At 38.4% G+C, this 21,428-nt stretch overlaps 1 protein-coding gene across 1 annotated transcript in view; it reads left to right on the forward strand.

Moving 5' to 3' along the window:
* Positions 1-21,428, forward strand: part of LOC101923785 (dynein axonemal heavy chain 5-like) — a 176,294-nt gene that overhangs the window by 106,496 nt on the left and 48,370 nt on the right. Inside the window, exons 56-61 of the mRNA XM_055800529.1 lie at positions 2,904-3,071; positions 10,730-10,948; positions 12,492-12,668; positions 15,653-15,847; positions 18,817-18,972; positions 19,247-19,429. Of these exons, the coding sequence (XP_055656504.1) occupies positions 2,904-3,071; positions 10,730-10,948; positions 12,492-12,668; positions 15,653-15,847; positions 18,817-18,972; positions 19,247-19,429 (1,098 nt within the window). The remainder of the gene's footprint in view (positions 1-2,903; positions 3,072-10,729; positions 10,949-12,491; positions 12,669-15,652; positions 15,848-18,816; positions 18,973-19,246; positions 19,430-21,428) is intronic.

A 21,428-nucleotide genomic window follows, 5' to 3' on the forward strand; every position in this document is an offset into this window, starting at 1 on the left:
GAATTACCAAATTACCAGAATTACTTTTTTTTTTTTTTTTTTTTTTAAACATACATTTCATAACTCCAATTTTGGACATGTAGAAGACAACACATAAAACAAACAAGACACAAAACACTATTTCAGTTGTTACATTCTAGGAATTCCCCAAATTTTAAGACAACCTAAAGGAAGTTTTCAGCTTCCCAAATCTTAAGACAATCAAATATTCAAAACAAAGAATAAATATAAATACCTTTTATGTTGTGCAGAAGTCCTTGTCCACCTGTGTGAGAAGCCGAGGGGTAGGGGAGCCTCGCCGACAGAAGATGCATTTGGGGTCCCTGAGGGTCCCCAGGCCCCTGGAGTCCAGCACCAGCGGAGAGTTCTCCTGCCTGCCTTGCCAAATTGATGCCAAAACAGCACAGAGTAACTGCTCAGAGACAAATTTTGTCTTTAAGCAACAAAGGTATTTATTTAGTGCAGTGTTGGGGAGCTAGCTGATTAACACCAGACAAACTAGCTCCAGAGTTTTCAGTGAAAAGTCAGGTATTTTATACAGTTTTTGAGAGAGGTTACACAACATCTTTTACATACATACTCATTTGATTTTGACACCTAATCATTCCATTCACAATAAGTGGGATCTAGGTGGAGTAGACCTTTCAGTTTTCTTTGTTCAATGATTTCCTGACTTGATGGTCTCCTTATCTCCTTCAGGTGCCCACCTTATCTTTTCTAATTATTCAGAGTACATTCAGTGGAACCTTTTCTAATTTTTCAGAGTGCGTTCCTTTCTCAACACAAACAGAGCATCACTCAGAGCATTGTACCAAACTCATCCTGACTAATCTTTTTTTTTAAGACCTTGCTCTGTTTCAGTGTTCCTGCTGGTAGTTTGCAACACATTTAACTTTATTCAGAAGAGTCAAAACAACCTCTGTAAGACTGAGTTCTTGCAGGAAGTGATAATGATGAATGTGGTGAAGAACACTAGACTACTTCCACCCCTCATGAGGTACTTTCACATGCTGTCCTCCTGCCTCATTTCTTGTTTCTAAGGTTGAGTGTATATCAACTACAGAACTACAGAATGGTTTGGGCTGGAAGGGACCTTTCAAGATCATCTGGTTAACCCTCCTGCCGTGGGCAGGGGCACCTTCCACTAGACCAGCTTGCTCACAGTTCTGTCTAACCTGACCCCAAGCACTTCCAGGGATGGAACATCCACAGCTGCTCTGGACAACCTGTTGCAGGGTGTCACCACCCTCACTGTAAAAAATTTCTTCCTTATATCTAATCTAAAGACACCCTTTTTCAGTTTAAAACTGTTGCCCCTTGTCCTTCTCTACAGGCCTTGATGAAAAGTCTCTGTGTCTTTCTTTCAAGCCCTCTTTAGATGTTGAAAGGCCAGAATGAAGTCTCCCTGAACCTTCTCTTCTCTAGGCTAAGCAACGCCAACTCTCTCAGCCTTTCTTCACAACAGAGCTGTCCAGCCCCTGCTAATTTTGTGGCCCTCCTCTGGACCCACTCTGTGGTGGGGCCCCCAGAGCTGGATGCAATACTCCAGATGGGGTCTCAGAAGAGCAGAGTGGGTGAATCACCTACCTTGCCCTCATGTCTGGAGTTCTGAGTGGACTACGCTGCTTACTTGTTTGGGAGATTTTTGGGTTTTCCTGATTTTTTTAGGCAAGGAAGATTAGGGGATAAAATAGTTCCTTGGATTTAAAATTCATTACTTACAAAAAGAAAAGGATGACATTTTTCAAGCTTTTGAACAGAGATTTAGGCCACTGCTGATTGGTCTTCCTTGCTTCACCTTTGCCAGCTTGCTAGCTCATAATTTTGAGTAGGAGAATGAAAAAGTCAAAATGTTTGTCCAGCACTATTTTACATTTTAGCAAATGCTCATAGTGAGAACATCACTATGTCTGATCTTAGGAATAATATAATGAATGTCTTTGTTATTATAGTAGTTAGGGATCAGACAAGTACAAGACAGTCCTTTAGGCTATGCAGAAAACCAGGAAAAGGGTATGTTGCCTGACAGTATGAATGGAGGATGATTTTTAGGTGCATTAAAAGAAAGGCCTGAATACATTGCCAAAAAAAGGGGATTCTTAATGCCTCTATTGTTAAGCAACCATTGTTACTCTCTATAAGCTCTTCTATTTCCTACATTGCTTAAGGAGATGAATTCAATTTTCTTCTGACACTTACATAATAATGGATTAACCACCATCATCAAAGATATGGCTTTTCATGTTCTCAACAGATTGTGAAGGGAGGAAAAATCTGAGATTAGAATAATGAAGTGAACAGCTGGAAAAGATCACTTTTGTGGTTAAGGAAAAGGGTTAGCTTCAGTGAAGTGAAGTCAGTGCCTTGCAGTTTCACCCTTTTCTTTCCTAAAAAAGCATGTTTGACTCCCTTAGTTGTGTTGGCGCTGGTGTCTGATGCCATGGTGAGGTTGTTCAGGGAACTAATCTAGGAGAAAATGAATTATTAATTTGCTGACTTAGATTTCTGACATATTAGCTTCCAAACTGAGCATTGGCGATGGTATTAAAGATGGGGCAAGAACATCTGGTTGAGGGTTAGAGGAAAGAAGGTACAGTGCTATAGCAGCAATAACTTAGATCAGCTTAAATTGTTGTGGAGCTACAGGTACAAGTACTGTCTGTAAATCTTATGGGTCAAATAGAGATATTAAAAGTAAACTCAGGTCAATCTGTTGCAATGGAAGTAGAAGCTATTTTCACAAAAAATGGCTAATCTGTCCTTTATAAGAATGAAAGGCAACAGTGTTGTCCATTTCTTCTGCAAGAAGTTAAACCCCATGTTTTTAAAATGAAGAATATTTCTATGAAGCAGGCTTTATTCTAAAATCCATTAAAAAATATTTTTTCCTTTCCATTGACTAGGACTCAATTACAGGAGAAACTGTGGAGCTTTTAGAGCCTTATTTGGATATGGAGGATTATAATCTTGAGACTGCTAAAAAAGTATGTGGAAACGTAGCAGGTCTTTGCTCATGGACACAAGCAATGGCTTACTTCTATGGTATTAATAAAGAAGTTCTTCCTCTTAAGGTATTTCATATTACTAATTTTATTTTTCTGAGGGATGTCTATAATTGAGTAGAAAAAATGTTGCATTATTTTGGCTAAAAATATCATGAGTTACAAGAGATTCTTATTTCTTCAGTTGTGAAGTCAAGAACACAGAGTTTAAATATGTCCTGGCACTTTTTTCCCCTTGCACAGCTGCCCTGTGGTACAGTTGTTACTTGTGTGAATGTTGTCAGTTTTCAATGGAAGCCTTGGTACACAGGGTCTTTATAGAGCCTGGCTATCTGCAAGTGGGAGATACCGAGACTTGGATTTGGACTTGGTGCCAGGCCTGGGAAGGAACATAGTCATTGTGGTCTTGGTAGAATCTGGGAGAGGAGAGACTGTTCTCGGCACAGAAGTATTCTTTAATTAATTTAGCTGGTATTCAGCTCTCTAAGAAAATTTTGGAGTGTCAATCTGTTACATGTGAGTATATATATGAGTTGTAACACTGAACTACAGTAGAAGGAGATCAGCTACTGTTGTCTGCATTCCTACAGATAGCTTTATTGTCTCGGAAATGTTTCATTTATGAGCATATTTAAAAAAAAAAAAGGTCTTAGAATATTTATATAGTGATTTATAATCATTGCTTCTACTGGGGATTTTATGGCTCTTTTCTGAAGAAATACCTTCAATTGGTTATGCTTCCACTGTACTTATGTTCAGTCTCCTATTGTATAAGTCACTGTATGAATGGTACATTCAAAACTCTTGGTATATTCTTTTAGAATATCTAGACAGGTCTGATTGAATTCATTAAAAGCATGATTTTTTTATTCATGTAACTGATAGATAAGACTATATTTCTGTGATATTTAAGTAGCAATTCCCTTTTCATATAATGGGATGTTCAGTAATGAAAACAGAATTTGAAACATGGCTATTGAGAGCTATAAAAGAGAGCAAGACCTAGGGGAAATAGTGGCTTTATATGCAGAGGCAAATGAAAACTGCAAAAGTGCTCTTGCAGTTTTTATTTGAATATATATGACTTAAGATTATGTATAAATTTAACGTTGTGTTCAAATATTTACATTATTGTCACACTGTAGCTGATAAAAAACACAATGTGCATTTCTTGACAAAGTAGTGCCTGTTGTCAGGTATAGCAACAGACACAAATACTTTAAAACTGAAGTTGTCAGAGGGAGGAAATGTTTAAAGTATGCAGGAGATATTGCAGGAAGCACTGGAGTGATGCTAAGAAAATAATTGAAAATAAATGTACAATTAAACTGCATAAAGTATTAGCACAGGCTAAATCATCCAATGCTAAAAGCAGGTTTACTGAATGAATTAATCAAGCTGCTTTATCCCAACTTCTGTTCTAGGAGATAAATCCCCTTCAACACCTGCAAAATCCATCCAATGTATTTTTAAATTGCATCTTAACTGAGACTCAGTGCCTTATTTGTCTTAAATGTGACAACCTGTGAAAACTAATTAAGTGACTTATATTTTAGTAAATATAGTGTGCAAATATTAACTCATTCCTAGAAATGGATACCTAAATTCTTTAGATGTGTGGCCTGTAGCCTAAGGGTCATTAGTTAGAATCAAATACAGAAAGTGTAACTTAATCTTGCCTCTGAATACAATGCTGTGAGGTTGCTTATCATACAGTGGTCACCACGTGTGCTACTTTCCTACAAACCTTCAGCATGACTGTGAGCTGTTCCTCTCTAGCTTGCTACCTAGTAGACGAGCCTGCTTGATTAACCTGATAATTCTGAAACACCATCTGCTCTTTATCCATTAGTTCAAAAAACTTCAACAGCAGAATGAAGAAGCCCTGGCTTTTGCTGTGATTGTGCTAGCCTCTGATTAAAATACTGTGTATAGGGGTATAGTTTCCCTTAGAGATGTCTCCAGTGATTTTAATTAAGTTCTTCTTAGGCTGTTATGATGATCAAGTGAAGTTTGTCTACAGTTTATAAATTCTATTTGATATTGGGGATTCTCCCTGTCAAACTCAGTTTTACATCTGAGACTTTATTGCCTTTTCTGCTTTCACTTGTCTCCATGCTGAACTAAAACCCACAGCAGGAAATAAGAGGAAATCTTGCACCTCAGGAAGAGGTAACAGTCAAGAAATGTCAAAATTTGATGGTTGTCGATTTAAATAAGCGTGTTCTTGTCAAGGTGATGCCCACTGGGCAGAAGAATGAACAATCAAGTCTGAATTCAAGGCCTACAATGATTGTGGAAGCAAAGCATATACTCTTGGGCATGAAGGGGAGGATTAGATTACTTAACAAAACAGATTGAGGTCAGGACATGTAACTGAATGGAAAAAATGGAGAAACTTTCGGTAGCTAGTAGACACTGTGAAAACCAGGTAACAGGTGTGATCTCTGTGCCTTTCAAAGGCTGTTTTAGTCCCAAAGAATGGTTAGCGATAGCAAAGAAATTGAGGCAAAGATTTTATTATATGTTATTCTGCATGGATATGTTTGCATGTATACATACATATATATCTGTACATATCATAGAATCATGGAATAGGTTGGGTTAGAAGGGACTGAAAAGATCATCTAGTTCCAAAGGGCAGGGACACCTTCCTCTAGACCAGGCTGCTCAAAGCTCTGTCCCACCTGGCCTTGAACACTCCCAGGAACAAGGCATCTGCAACTTCTCCATGCAACCTGCGCCAGTGTCTCACCACCCTCACTGTAAAGAATTTCTTCCTAGTATCTAATCTAAACCTACCCTCTTTCAGCTTAAAGCCATTCCCCCTTGTCTTATCACTACATGTCCTTGTAAAAAGTCCCTCTCCAGCTTTCTTGCAGGCCTCCTGTAGGTACTGGTAGGCTGCTATAAGATCTATAAGGTCTGCCCAGAGCCTCCTCTTCTCCAGGCTGAACAACCCCAACTCTCTCAGCCTGTTTTCACATGAGAGAGGTGCTCCAGCCCTCTGATCATCCTCGTGGCCTCCTCTGGACTCACTCCAACAGACTGATGTCCTCCTCATGCTGGGGCCCCCAGAGCTGAATGCAGTGTTCCAGGTGGAGTCTCATGAGAGCACAGTAGAGGGGGAGAATCAATCACCTGCCTCAACCTGCTGGCCATGCTTCTTTTGATGCAGCCCAGGATTTGGTTGGCTTTCTGGGATGCAAGTGCACATTGCCAGGCCATGCTGAGCTTCTTTTCTGCCAACACCCCTAAGTCTTTCTTTTCAGGACTGCTCTCCATCCATTCTCTGCCCAAACTGTATTTGTGCTTGGGATTGCCTGGACCTGCATGCCTTGTTGAACTTTGTGAGGTTCGCACAGGCCCACCTCTCAAGCCTGCCAATGTCTCTCTGGATAGCATCCCTTCCCTCCAGCGTGTCAACTGCATCATTCAACTTGGTGTTGTCAGCAGACTTGTGAGGGTGCCCTTAATCCCAGTGTCCATGTTGCTGACAAAGATGCTGAACAGCACAAGTCCCAGTATGGACCCCTGAGAAACGCCACTAGTCACTGGTCTCTACCTGGACATCGAGCCCTTGACCACAAGTCTTTGAGTGTGGTCATCCAGCCAGTTCCTTATCCACTGAGTGGTCCATCTGTCAAATCCATGTCTCTTCAGTTTAGAGAAAAGGATTTTGTGGGGGAGAGTGTCAAATGTTTTGCACAAGTCCAGGTAGACGACATCAGCTGCTCTTCCCTCATCCACCAATGCTGTAACCCCACTGTAGAAGGCCACCACATTTTCCAGGCCTTTGTCCTTAGTGAAGCCACGTTGGCTGTCACCAATCACCTCCTTATTTTCAATGTGCCTTAGCATAGTTTCCAGAAGGATCTGCTCCATGATCTCTGTGCACAGAGGTGAGATTGATTGGTCTCTAGTTCCCTGTGTTTACCTTATTTCCCTTTTTTAAAATGGAGGTTACATTTTCCCTTTTCCAGTCAGTGGGTACTTTGGACTGCCGTGACTTCTCAAATATGATGGATAGTGGCTTAGCCACTTCATCTGCCAGTTCTCTGAGGACCCATGGATGCATCTCATCAGGTCCTGTGGACTTGTGCACCTTCAAGTTTCTTAGATGTTCTTGAACCTGACCTTCTCCTATGGTGGGTGATTCCTTATTCTACCAGTCCCTGCCTTTGCCAAGAGATGTACATAATTATGCACATATGTATATGTGTATAATTTTACTTAGATTGGTGAATTGAAAACATTATTTTTAGAATGTCTGCAAAACCTATGTATGTATTTGCCTCTCATAATGTTTCCCTAAATAACGATGTGTCCAAGTTTATTATGATATGGAGTCTCTGAGAGAATTGGTACAAAACCAGTAGAGTGTTTTTGTGCAAAACCTGCAGGGATCTGGGACAGGAGCAGCTAGAGATTACATTTTCATGAAGAGTTGTCATTCAGATGCCATGCCCAGGACCAGACTGAAGCAAAAGGCAAAAGTGGTCACCCAGCACATCCACAGATGCTCCTGAGCAGAGTGACAGTGTCTTAAGTGCAAGAAACCTGCTGACCTGGTCCAGCAGTAGTGACTGCTTAGTGGACTGTGAGAACAGTGACCTTGGAAAACTAAAATTCTTGAAACAAGAGAGATGCTAGGAAAGCCCCAGATCTTCCTTGCCTGTGGTGAACTATAACGTTTCAGCTGCTTTTTTTATTATGGGTTCTCCTAGTAATATTTCCTGAATTTACTGAGCAATAGCTGCACTTCAGAGTGATCTGGGGTTGGCCTGCGCATTCTGTTCAAGGGCAGGGATAACATCAAATAGTATGATTTCTTTGTGTTGGAGAAGGCATTTTTATTTAAATGCCTTCTTGAATCAGGGCCAGATATACCCAGTGCCTTGCAAAATTAAGTTTGCAATGAATCAACGTGAAACGTATGGCTATGTCAATACTAATAAATTAAACAGTACTAGGGAATTTTTCTAGACATTAAAGTGATCATCTGCGCTGTTAAATTGTTAGAATGATCCCTAGTTTGAATTTGGTCTTGGCTAAGCAGCATTTTCTCAGCAATCTCTGGGCACCTTTCAGGAACTAGCTTGGTCCAAGGGTCATTTCCCTGAGGCTGTTTGCATGCAGCCATACTGTTTCAGAGGCTGGGAGAGCTTAATGTGAGCTCTTTTACACTAGTTAACCTCAACGTCAGAGAAAGATCCTGAGCATGTTTAATTTAACAGTATAGCTGTGGACAGTAATTACATGTTCGTTTGTCTTGGTTTTATGTGGAATGCAAAAAGGTTCAAAGGAGCAGGGTCATCTCACCACCTGCTATGAAGTCCTCTCTGAGGGCGTCTTGGAAGAAGGCAAAATATCTGCTTAACAATTTAGTCTAAGGCCCTGGTTGGCACAGATACTGTCTCCACACTTGCCCTGTGCAGACAGATGCAGAGAGAAGGTAGAGGCGCTGGCTGGAGCAGATGTTGAAAGGGTTGTTTGTGTGGTTCCCCACAATGCCAATGGCAAAAAGAAGCCGAAGCTGGTGCTCTCACACAAGCCTAGGCTTGTTCTAGCATAGCCCCCATTTCCGGGAGTGCAGATGAGAGTGTGGATCTTGTATCTTGCATCCTTATTGTTCATTCACATAAAATACATTTATTTGAGCTTTCACACTGCATCCAGCTGGAACAAATTGTGAATCCTTGCTTTGCTGCGTGACTCAGAGGGATGAAATTAAGGGTGTGAAGCTTGTTCACATCGCAATGCCATTAAAATTAGAAAGGCCACAGTGGTTCTTTGTGCTTGGGAGAGACACATCCTTCCCGACTAATTGGCTGGAAATCTTTGTATGAAGCTGCTTACGACTTTAATATTCTTCTTGTGCACAAGATCATCCTTGGCAATGGAACTTGCCTCCTGCTCTCATGGCAAAGCTCTGCACAGGAAGCTGCCAGCCAACCTGACAGTGGTGTCAAGACAAAAGCCATGTTTGTACCCACGTAATTTTGAAAAATTGAGTTAGAAAGAAAGACAGGGAGAGAGGAAATAGCGATGATTCCATACAGTAATCTGAAACAAGTAGTCTTTCTGCCTTTGGGAATCACATAGGTTGGTCGTCCTGGTATGTCATTCTTGTGCAACCAATCGTTACTCATCACATATAATTAAGCACCCTACAAAACCAAACTAATACCAGAATGTATTACTGCTTTGTTATGATTACCCTAAAACTGGCTGAAAACTTTGCTTAAATTGTCTGTAAAATATTTTCTTATTGTAAGTAATCTTCTAGAGACCCTGTAAGTCTTGTGTAAATAATTTTAGGGTTTTTTGTCATGTTAGAATACAATATACTTTTCCTTTTTACTTCTCTGAAATATTTTTTCATTGTCCCTACATCTTCAAAGCTGGTAGCCTTTTAAGGGCTTTTAAGAACTGGGAAGTCTGTTTATCAGTCTTTTGAACCTTTCTGGGTAGTTTATTGCTGCACGGAGGTCTTTTTCATATTTATAAGGCATCATTGCTTATATGTATTGGGAATTCACGTGGCTGTCCTTTTCCTTTGAGTTTTACATTCCGCTGTGATAAATGTCAAGGTGAAATATGAATGAATCCACACAGCCAGGTGCGAGTTCTCTGTTGTTGCAGCTGTTCTGCCTAGGCTGTCCTTCTCAAGATCAAGAAAGATCCCTATATAACCTCACTGTTTGTCACCTGGGGGGTGAAACAATATGTCATAACTTTGTTTTCCTCCCATTTTTAGCCCTCACAGAATTTAAGGATAAGAAGATGCTCTGCATTGGGGAAGCAGGGGGTGGGAGGTGTGAGGAAGGAGAGAGGGGTCTGGTGCAGGGCTCTTTCTGGTTATCGGTGAGAAAAGCCTGACAACAGATGGCTTAATAAGGTAAATGCTTTAATATAAGATAATAATAATGTAGAAGATTTAAGCTGGTTAATTAACATTGATAATATACAGCTGTGGGCTGGCTTCAGGGGCGGTGGGTTGGCCGATGTAGACAAGGTGGAGCTGTGGCTGGTTCTGTTAAGGGGTTGGGCAGCCAAGGAAGAGGGAGCAGCCGGGGAAGAGAGAGAACTGCGACATAATAAGAGGAGTTTATAATAGCTTGAATGACAAAAAAAGGGAGTTTTCTCTCCATGGACAGTATCTGCTCTGCAGCTCTGTCTGATGCTGCACAAATGGGGTGTGCCCAGCATCTGAAGGGATGAATGAGAAAAGTCTTTAATGTTTTAGTTTCTGGAAGAGAAAAAAAATGCATTTTTTGTATTTGTATTGTAGAAGTAATTGATGGGAAAAGAGAGGGGAAGAGTAGTTTCTGTTATCATGATTATTATTTTATAATCCACAAGGACAATCTTAATTTTCTTTTGCACTGAGAATATATTACAGAAAACATTGTATGGGTTTCTTAATTTATCTAGTGTACAGCTATTTAAAGTGTATTGTGACTTCAAATAATTCATGACTGTGATCAGTAGATCATTTAAAAAATATTATTAAAACATTTTAAGATTGCATTGAACAACTTTAATGTTATGCTTGTGTTCCAGTTTTAGATTGAAAAGTTAAAAAGGAAAAAAAACCTGCTGTAATCTTAAATGTGTTATTTTAAAAAGTACCCAATGCTTTACAATATATGCTATTAAATGAATGTCATTTGCTCTTGCCAAATAATAGGTATTAACTACTCTTTACTTTTAAATGTTTGTAGGCAAATTTAGCCCTGCAAGAAGGAAGACTTGCAGCTGCCCAAATGGAACTGAATAATGCACAAATTCAGCTGGATGAGAAGCAGATGGAACTGGATCAAGTACAAGCCATGTATGATACTGCTATGAAAGAGAAGCAGGCTTTACTTGATGATGCTGAGGCATGCAGAAGGAAGATGAACAATGCCACAGCTCTGATTGAAGGGTTAGGTGGAGAAAAGGTACTAGTACATATGAGTATATTTCCATCACAAAGCAGGGGCTCAGTTTTGAGATTACTCCATAATGATCATTGGTAGTAGCCAAGAAATTTAAGGCATGTTAACATCTCATTATCATATGACACTTTATTTTAGTTTATAGGTATCCTTTTTGCTTGAGCTTCATGTAGCTAACAAAGTAAAACAATTTCTTGTGTTAATTTAATTATTTTGTATGTCATACATGATTTATGTCATGTCATACAGCTTGTATTGGGATAAAATTCAGATTTAGAGCCAAGGAGCCAAATTCCTTTTAGCTTTAGTAAGAAGAGAAATTAGGCTTAACCTAAGTAATTGCCCTGAAATATTTATAAGGATTACTGTTTTTTTCTCACCAAGTATACAAGAATAGGAATTTGGAGCTTGACTAATTTCCTGAATGATATTTGAAGTTCAGATTTCTACCTTTTACAGAATTATGGGTTAATTGGTATCTTCTGCACTGAGTTTGAAATTTACCTTTCTTGTGCAGATTTTTCTGGCTTCAGCCTGAAGGTTTCTAGAGGAAGCAGGATACACTTCCCCCCCCCCCCCCCCCCCCGCCTTCTCATCTGATTATTTGCTTTGATAATTCCTTTGTTGATTTCACTGAGTCAAAACTGAGTATTGACTTGCATCCTATGAGGCCAGGACTTCAGCATTTGTTTGCATAGCTGTACTTCAAAATATATCAATCAAAAATGTTAGATGCTTTGTCATATTTTTCAGTTAACTTTTAAATTCAAGAGCAACACCAAAATAGGAAGTTACAGTGCCTTATTGTGGGTTTTATGAAGCCTTGTGTTATGAGGTTTTTAAAAGCAGTTATTCCATTCTACTTTTGAAAATTCAGACCAAAAAATTAAGACTATATATGGCACTTGAAGCCTTGGGCAAAACTGACACTGGGTTAAATGTGTAAATTCTAAATTTAAAACATGTAGGTCCTGGCCAAGATTGCATACAGAGCAAGATTGCATACAGAGTGATTGGAACAGAATAGAAATCTAGAGAGAAAGGAATAAGTAAGACTCAAAAATAATATTCAGAAAGTCACGGAATCGTGGCATAATTGAGAATGGAAGGCATAACTGAGATTGGAAGGGACCTCTGGAGATCATCTAACCCACCTCCCTGCCACTCAAAGCAAGGTCAAATAGAGCAAGTTGCTCAAGGCATTGTCCAGTTGGGTTTTGTATATCTCCAAAGATGGAGACTCTCTTGGCAACATATTCCAGTCCTCCACTTCCTCGCATGATTGTTGGTCATCCTGTCACTTCATTCCTCCTTTAAAGCACTTACCAGTTTGGCGAGCTTGTTGACAAAGATGCTTTTTCTCCACTTGGTCAGGTGGTTGCCATCTCTTCCAAGCAAAGTTCTACTTCTGAAAAGAAAGATTTAAAGCCAAAAATACTCCTTGTTCAAAGAACAATTATTTACTAGAAAGAGGTAAATTCTCGAGTAAGATCTTCATGTTAGTTTTACACCTGCTTAATCTCACTTTGTGATATTTTACATACAGCTTCGTTGGACAGCAAGCAGCAAAAACTTTCAAAATCAAATTATTAATTTAGTGGGGAATGTTCTTCTGGCCACTGGATTTCTCTCTTACTCTGGACCTTTCAATCAGGAGTATAGGAATTTGCTGCTCCAATTGTGGAAGAAAGAGATGGACAGCAGCAACATTCCGTACAGTAATGTAAGTGTTCACCTTCTGTCCTGACCTTACTCTTTGCCTTGCAGAGAAATAAAGCGCAGAGCATTCCATTCTAGAAAAGTACGTAATTGGAAGATTATATATAAGCTGTCACATTCCATCCAATTTTTAATAAATGAAAAATCTGAACAGTTGACAACTGAGCTTCTAAAACAATATGTTTTAAGATCCTCTTTATACTGTCTTGCATTGCAAGTTTGGTATATAGGCTGTTGCTCTGGCAGATCTGAGAGAGAGGTGCTGTTTGAGATCAGATGCTCTGGGAAGAAATTCCATAATATGGGAAACAGATTAAATTTACAAGATTAGAATAGATTTAACTTATAAGAGGTTCCATCAGGTAGTCTCAGTTTTCCCCCATAGTTGAAGGTTTTCTGCAAATACCATGTTGTCTCCATAATTTGTCATAAAGTCAAGCAAATCAGCCACATCTAGCATTTACTGAAAGTGAAAAATACATATATTGAAGAAAACACCAGTTTTAACTGTCTCCCTCAACATTTTAAGTTATCTTCTTACAAGGAATAATCTGTGAATACATGTTTGAGAATACCACCCCACATCTGGTGTTGCTGTGCCCCTATATTTTCCCAGGCAGTTGTTGAAGCAGCAGCTCCCAAGTTAGGCACTGGATGGTTCAGGGGGTTTCTCTTACTCTCAGTGCTGGAATGGAGGCATTAAGCTGATATGGCTTCATATCTGAGGATAGAACTCAGCCACCAAAGCTTTTGACAGAGCAGTCTGTGCTGCTGGAAAGTGCTGGGAGCAAATGCACAACCTGTGTACAGCTGTGGCCGTACCATTGTGAAATAGCTGAAGGTAGATTAGTGTCCCTTCTGCATCTTCTTTTCAGGTTCTCGGGGGACTTAAAACATATATTAGGGAGACCTTTTTGCCATGAGCGTTTTGTCGTGCTGTTCATCTCATAGAAGTTACCTAGGAATCTTTTTTTTTGTTTGCTTATGTTAGGTAATGCATAATGGTTCTCATAACAATGATTAACCTTAACCTGACATGAACCTCACAGCCCAGCCGAATTTATGCTATGAGTTACAAAGATGAATGATTCTGACTTGCCCAGCAAAGCTCTTTGAAAGCTTCTGATGATAAATAATGTGTAAGGCCAAGACGAATTTATTAATAAGGTACCAGTAGCAGTATACGCTCAGGCAAGATTATTTACCAGTGTCGTATGGGAGTCATCCTACATACATTAATCCCAGGGAGACTCTCAAATTCAGTGTACAAAATGTTCTTCAAAGCCACTTACTTGGGGAATAACTATCATGTTTCTTACTATTTAAGGATAAGAACTTGGATGTCTAATGTCCTCAGAAACCAAGACATAAAGAACTAAAATTCTGCCTCTTTGAAGATGTTCTGACAACAGTACTACTCAGCTGCATCCTTCAAAATTTGAGGAGCACTTTTTGATTGTTTCTGTGGTGGTTTTTTTTTTTTTTTTTTCATATGGACAGGTTAGACATAAAATGCTGTAATTAACAAGTTTCAAACTATAATTACCATTCTGATTAGATAGTTTCCGTTAAGGACAGGATTGTGATTTCAATGATAGCGTATGAAAGAGAGGTTTAATTTTTTCCAATGAATTAAGTAATCACAAAAGGCAGCATATGGGCTTCTCTTGATACTTCACACCACAGGAAAGAATGCAGCTTTGCAGTTAAGCAAAAGGCTTGACATCTGCCTTACTTTGTCACAGATTAACTGGTTGTGGGTGAATGAGTCATTTAGGCGTAACAATTTAAAGAGCTGTTTAAAATTAGCTATCTATCTGTGTATTTAGGCACTTAAATTAGCTAAGTTTCAGAGTTGCAGAGTGACTGATACTTCCTGCTGCACTAAGAAAAAATTCAAAGCTGTTTAGACCCTACCCTGCTTAAGGAGCTAAATTTGGTTTTAGGCTCCAATTACTGAAAATTTTGGCTATTAAATGCTTTACTGTCCTTTTCACAAATGGAAATTGGATTCTTAGAGTTTCTGTCTTCTCACAATAATTTGTGTTGCTTCATTTAGATTCTTCAATAATCAGAGTAGTAAAAAAATCAAAGGGGTAAAACATCTTTTGAGTCTTGCAACCGCTGGTATCACTCTCATGATTCTATCATAAGACTCACAGTATCTGAAATTTTGCTTTAGGCTTCAGATGCTGAATTATGTGATTTTTGTAGAAGTCACAGGCTTTTTCTTTTTAAACATGATGTTTGTAGACAAACCTTACAAATAGAAATTCTTGAGTGAAAAATATAAGGAGCATTAAAAAAAACCTCCTTCAATTATATTATTTTTAAACTCACATCTTTATTAAGCTACTTTTGTAATTTGGAGAGCTTAGTTTGTGATTTTAAGTGCTGTTTTCTTCACATACACATTCCTAAGAGGCCAGTCACTGTTCATAGTGAACAAAATAAAGCAGGTTAGTTGACATGTGCAAATCAAATTTTAGAATATATGAGCTGGGAAGAGTTCTGACCATAGCAACAATAAATGTCCATGATAGTTCATGGTTATTGATCCGTAGCACATCTTTCTTCTCTGAGTCTCCCACAAGCCATCTTGTATTCATATACATACTTGGAGGGCACTTTACAACTTTACAGCAGGAAGATGTTCTTGTGACCAAGATGACCCTTTCTCTTCAGCTAGCAAGAAAAGAGTTTGCAAATACAAAAATCAGCTTGTCATTAGATATTAAACTGGCTTCAGAGTTTCTCTCGCACTCTGATGAACTTCAAAGCCTCAACAGAATTTGAATTCGCTTTCATTATCGCCCAACTTCAATGATTTAGGTACTGAACGGTAAAGAAAGGAGGCAATAAACAGTAACTACCAAATACATTCTATCATGCGTTATGAACAGAATAAGAAGGAAAAACCTTCCATCAAACATTTTATTATAACTCCTCTATCTGGTACTAATTTTGTAATTACATATTTTCTATTAGGACCTGAACCTTACTGGTATGCTTGTTGACAATGCGACAGTGAGTGAATGGAACCTCCAGGGTCTTCCGAATGATGACCTTTCGATTCAGAATGGCATCATTGTCACAAAAGCATCTAGATATCCTTTGCTGATCGATCCACAAGGTCAAGGGAAGACCTGGATTAAAAATAAGGAAAAGAATAATGGACTCCAGGTAAACAGTTAATTTAATATTTTTTAATGTGCGTGTCATTTCACATCATAGGTAGCAATGCAAAGTGTTTTTTTTCTGTCATTGTACTTTGGCCGTGTATATTTTAAATCTGACGTTTATGGTATATGGTTAAGCAGAAACTAAAACAAGACTGACAAAAAACCTGTGACCTATCGGTATCAGGATGAAATAGCTTGTACTGCTTTGTTGTCTTCTAGAAAGACACTTTCAAGAGCAAACTGGAATTATATGTTATGCCATATCTAGTTTTATGATGGATCTTTTTATTACTTGTCATAGAGAAAGAGAAACTTAGAGGGAAGTAAATTACTTGCAAAATTAAGACCAGACAGGATCAGGCAGTTGGTGCTGCATGGTAATAACATTTTAGGGTAAGCATTTTAAGAGGAAAATAGGGAAAAGAAAAAGGGAGGAATTGGAAAAAGAATGGTGGCCTGTCATATAATGGAAACCTATTGATCTTTGAGGCATATCAAACACAAAGCCCAAATTCAAGATGCATCATGATTAAATGCATGTGATAAAAATATTTATTGCTTAATTTATTCACCCTTCTCACTTTCTATCTAGCAGTGCATCCTGTTTGGGATGTGGGTCTTCTATTTAATTAAGAACTTCTTTTTTTCCCCGCTTCTAATCAGCCTACCTTCTGTGCTTTTTTACATCAATAAGGATAAGGTGGGTTATGGTAAAGATCTAAACACATGATATATTTCCAGGCCAGATCGAGCATGATACTAAAGAGTTAGTTGTTAATAAATCAAATCTGTCCTACAACTGTAGATTATCACATGAATACCATGGTATACTGTCTTCACTCAAAATGAAAGTGATGGATAAGGAAAAGAAACTGAGAACGCAGGTAAGGATGGTGACATCCAGAGAGCTGATGGCATCATGGTGATGTGACATCATGGTGATGTTATTAGCTAAATCCTTAACCTTCTAGAGCTTGATGTAGATCTGTATTTCCTAGCACTGCTAAGAAAGGCCCATCATTCAATTTCATGCCAAATCCAGTTTCTGATAATTTGAACATGCTTAAAAATGGTGTAGAAACACAGCTAGAAATGGGTAGTGTTGACTGAGAAGAGACAGAAAACTAATGCACAACTATCAAAGATGTTGGGAAAATGGAGGTCTTCATTTAAAAACATCATGAAAAGCTCTCTTAAAGCACGAGTGGTATTCACAGAAGAATTTAGGTATTTTGTGACTGTGTGAAATCTACTGTCTTACAGTAGATAACACGGCATCCTCTAAATTACATCAGACTTACTTGGTGGCCAAAAACTGGATCACGAAACACTAGTGTGAGCAATCATCACAAAACAGTAGAGGGAAGGATGTATCTCATATTTCACCTTCCTTGGGAACTGCATCTCCTGCTCAGGATTTCAGAGAGCTGCTAAGCTGAGCTCAGGAGTGGCAACAGGGAACCTCCTTCAGTTAGGGACCTACACTGGCTCTTCCTGCCATGCTGTAGCCTTTTCCCCAATAACTGTCCTCCAAGCTGCACCTTCAGTTCCCTTTGTTAAGTGGCACTGAGTCTGTATTGCCCGGCTCCAGGTGGTGGCTGCTCTCACCATGTGCTAGAATGCAGCTGGCAGAAGGGGACTGCGAACACACAGGTTCCATTCTCTGGTCCAGGAATTGCTTAAGGATCTTATACCATGTACTCACCAAAGCAGGGGCTGGGAGATGTAGATTAAAATACCATTTCCTCTTTCCCTACTATTCATACACTGTAAGTGATGACATTTGACTGATGAGCCAGAGAAAAATGTCTGCAATGTCTACTGGGCTTGCCTTTTGGTCAGTATGTGTGAATATCCTGCCTATGAAATTTGTGAATCCTGATGGGGCTTAACTACTGAGCTGCTCTGAAAACTTAAATGGCTTTGAATGCACACGGATGCAGCCTCTAAATGCAGAGGAAGCTTTCCTGATGAAAATTCATTCAGTTATGGGCTTTTAGATGTCCTGGCTTGGGTGTCAGCTGTGTTAGAAGAATCTGAGTTCTCCCCCTGTAAAGTCCAGGAGGAACGGAGTTATGTCAAGATTCAATACTGAAGTGTTTAGATCATGCCTTTACATCTGGGATATTGTAATTTGCTATGGTCTTGATAAGGTAATATTGTTGGCCACTAAGACGCTAACTTCATCCTTCAGTTTTATTTGAACTAAAAATGTAGGCAACATGCTGTTTTGATGGATGCACATATACCTACATTATAACAGAGCTAAAAGTGCAGAGTAGTAGAACATAGTATTAATTTTTAAATATTATACTGTTCTAAGACTCTGTAATGTGCCACTAGATATTTTAATTATACCTTTTTCAAAGAGGACTCCCTGCAAGACAAACATTTATTTTAAAAACATGTCTATCCTGGGTGTTTTTCTGGTAAAAAGTCATCCCAAAACCATGGTCTAACAGGTGTCTGGAAAGACTATTCAATTACCATCTCAAATGCTTATCTTAAATATATTAAATTTAAATAAATGAAAAAGAGTCCGTATGATTTTGAGCAATTTTAATGTTTTATATTGTGAAATGGGAACTGAATTGGAAATTCAACATCTGATGTGAGACCAGGACTCTTACGTAACGTTGGTTCCCTGTCTGAACCCAATAAATATTTCTCTACTTCACGTTGGTGTTTTGAGCATAAAGCCATTAATATTCAAATGTTATTAAGATACTACATTGATAGATTTGTAGATAAGTGGATAAATACATAACAATAAAGAAGTGTGATCTGATATTCTGTTAAGCTTAAAGCAAAACTTCCATTCATTTCAGCAGATGCAAGTGTTGGTCTCTAAAATGTAATCATTTGTGTAGATATCCCAGGATAAGTATATTTTTTTGAAATTTGCAATGGATTTTATGCTGTTTTCTAATGTTCTCAAAAGCATGCCACATTGTGAACCAATCTTCCTAGGTTACAGCTATGAACCACAAGTTCTTCAGAAGTCATGTGGAAGACTGCCTGTCTCTTGGCCGACCTTTGTTAATTGAAGATGTTGGAGAGGACCTTGATCCTGCTCTAGATAACATCTTGGAAAAAAATTTCATAAAATCTGGTTCAGCCTACAAAGTAAGATGAATTGTGAACATGAAATTAAAAAAGAATAGAACAGATGCTAGGTATCTGGTAGCCTGGATACTGTGGGATTCTGTACCTTTGTGACCCTTAGAAAGATTAGTAGTGAACGAGGTTGGGTTGATTGTTTTTTTATCCTGTAAGCAGAAAGTTTAAAAAGTGTAAATGAAAATTTTGAAAAAAGGGTTCATCTGTTTTTCACTAGATAAAATAAGTGTTTTTTTCTGAATTCAGCTTTTGAAAATTGAGTAATATGTTTTATTTTCAGGTGAAAGTAGGTGACAAAGAGGTAGATCTGATGAAGGGGTTTACCCTTTACATGACAACAAAACTGGCTAATCCTGCCTATACTCCAGAAATTAGTGCAAGAACAACTGTGATTGACTTTACTGTTACTATGAAAGGGCTGGAAGATCAGCTCCTTGGCCGTGTCATCGTCACAGAAAAACAGGTATCTAGTAACTTGCAATATTTGCATAGAGGGAAGGCTTGTTCAATATATGCACTATCAGTGGATGTATTCAATGTCTTGGTTGAAATTAAATGCAAGAACAAAAATGTGAATGAAAGTTTAGGTGTTTGTGCATTTGCTGAAAGACAGTGTGGAACTTTTTTTTTAATTGAGTAGAGGGACCTGAACATTTATTTTAAGATCTGGGCTTGGAAAGAGAAGGAAGGAAATTATTCATTAAAAATACATCACAGGCATATACATGACATACATAAAGCATATTTATTCTTTCACATATAGCAAAAGCTCCTTGTTCAGTCAGAAACCTCTTTTATTTCTGAATTCCTTTTTAAACTGAGTTTGAATTACATGAAAAAATGCTTATGAACTCAAACTACTTTTGCCAGCCAAGCTCTAGTGTGCAAGGAGTTATGAGATTTTTAAGGAGCCCTGAAGACTGACTGTCTGTGCTCTTACTAAAATTTCCATTGATTATGTGGAAGCAAATATAGGAAAAAAAATCCTCTCAGGTGCTTTTCAGTAGTTTTATTTCATAATATAAAATCTGAGACATCCTCCACAATAATTTAATTCCGAGATCGTTCCTGTTTCTTTTTGTGAGATCTAGTTTAACAGCCTGGTTATCCAAAAACATAGGATTCAATTCATCATAAGCATTGGGAACAAACATGTGTGTTTTACTATGGCAATCATACCAATAAATAAGTGAATGTTATGGCCCAATTACACTAAAGTGAAATATTTTCTTCCTTTCTCATTAAAGTGAAAGCACAGAAGTTGTATTTCACGTAATATTGAATGACTTATTTCAAATGGAACATTTTGTAATTGTGCCTTTGTGAAAAAAAGTAACAAAAATTAAGGTTTGGATTAGCAGAGCTGCTGTTTTCAGTAACTCAGGCAATCTTGCTCATGTGAGAGCAGTTCCCTACCTAAGGGAATTAATTCCTCCTCCTTTGACTTCCCAAAGCATGTTCTAACCTGTGTGCTTTAGTGCTGCTGTCATTTTCTCTGGCCAACACCTTTCTACTTTGTTCAAACAAGAATTTGCTGAAGTGAGGACTGGAATGTAAGTGCCCTTCCTTCAGCCTGACAGTCATAACCAGAGGCTAGAAAGTCATCGTTATGCCCAAACTTCTTGTGAATTGTTCCACAAAAAATGTGAAGGCTACAATAGCTTTTGGGGAAAAGCTATCCATTACCAGGGTGCAACAAATGCTAAGGATGCAAAACTTTTAATCTTTACTCCAGTACATGTGTATTTTTGTAAGCAAAATTCAACAGCATCAGCAGGAATGGATGGAACTATCCTGACTAACTTACCCCTGATAGGAAAGACAGAGGTTTAAATCAAGATAGAAATGAAACTGGTTTCTCGTGGCTTACATATAAAACCCATCTCCACCTGCTCCCCCCTCCTCGCCCCAATATGCTTCCTTTGTGTTTGGTTTTTTTTTTTTTTTCCTGGACAAAACTGTTAGAGAATTCATATTGAATGTATGTAGCAACACCTAGACTGCATTTGGGGTCAAAAATATAGTGTTTGAAAAATATTCGTCCAGTGCTGTGTATCAGCTGGAGTGCAAGGGTAGCTGACTGGTATCAGCACTGCTTGCTGCACAGGGACATGGTTGCAGGTGATCAAACTTCTTCCCTTTAGCAGATATGAAGAAATTGTGGTTCTGTCTCAGTAAGAAATGAGTGTCCTGGTGTAGATAGTCAAGGCTAGTGGAGCTCTGATAAATTTAGTTCAAAGAAAATCTGAGAGAATCTGAAGAACGGGTTTTCTATTACAAACAAGAAGACAAGTTTATGATCACTGAGCTAAAGTAATAAAGGAACCAAGATACTCTTAAAGATTGCTATAATGATAAATGAAATATATGATCTAAGAAGTGTTTATTCTTCTCAGATGTAAAGTTTGTTCCTGTAACTATATGATAAAAAAAAAATTATCAGCATCTTTTTGTACTTTGAT

This window comes from Falco peregrinus, chromosome 3 (assembly GCF_023634155.1).
Source record: "Falco peregrinus isolate bFalPer1 chromosome 3, bFalPer1.pri, whole genome shotgun sequence".
NCBI lineage: Eukaryota > Metazoa > Chordata > Aves > Falconiformes > Falconidae > Falco > Falco peregrinus.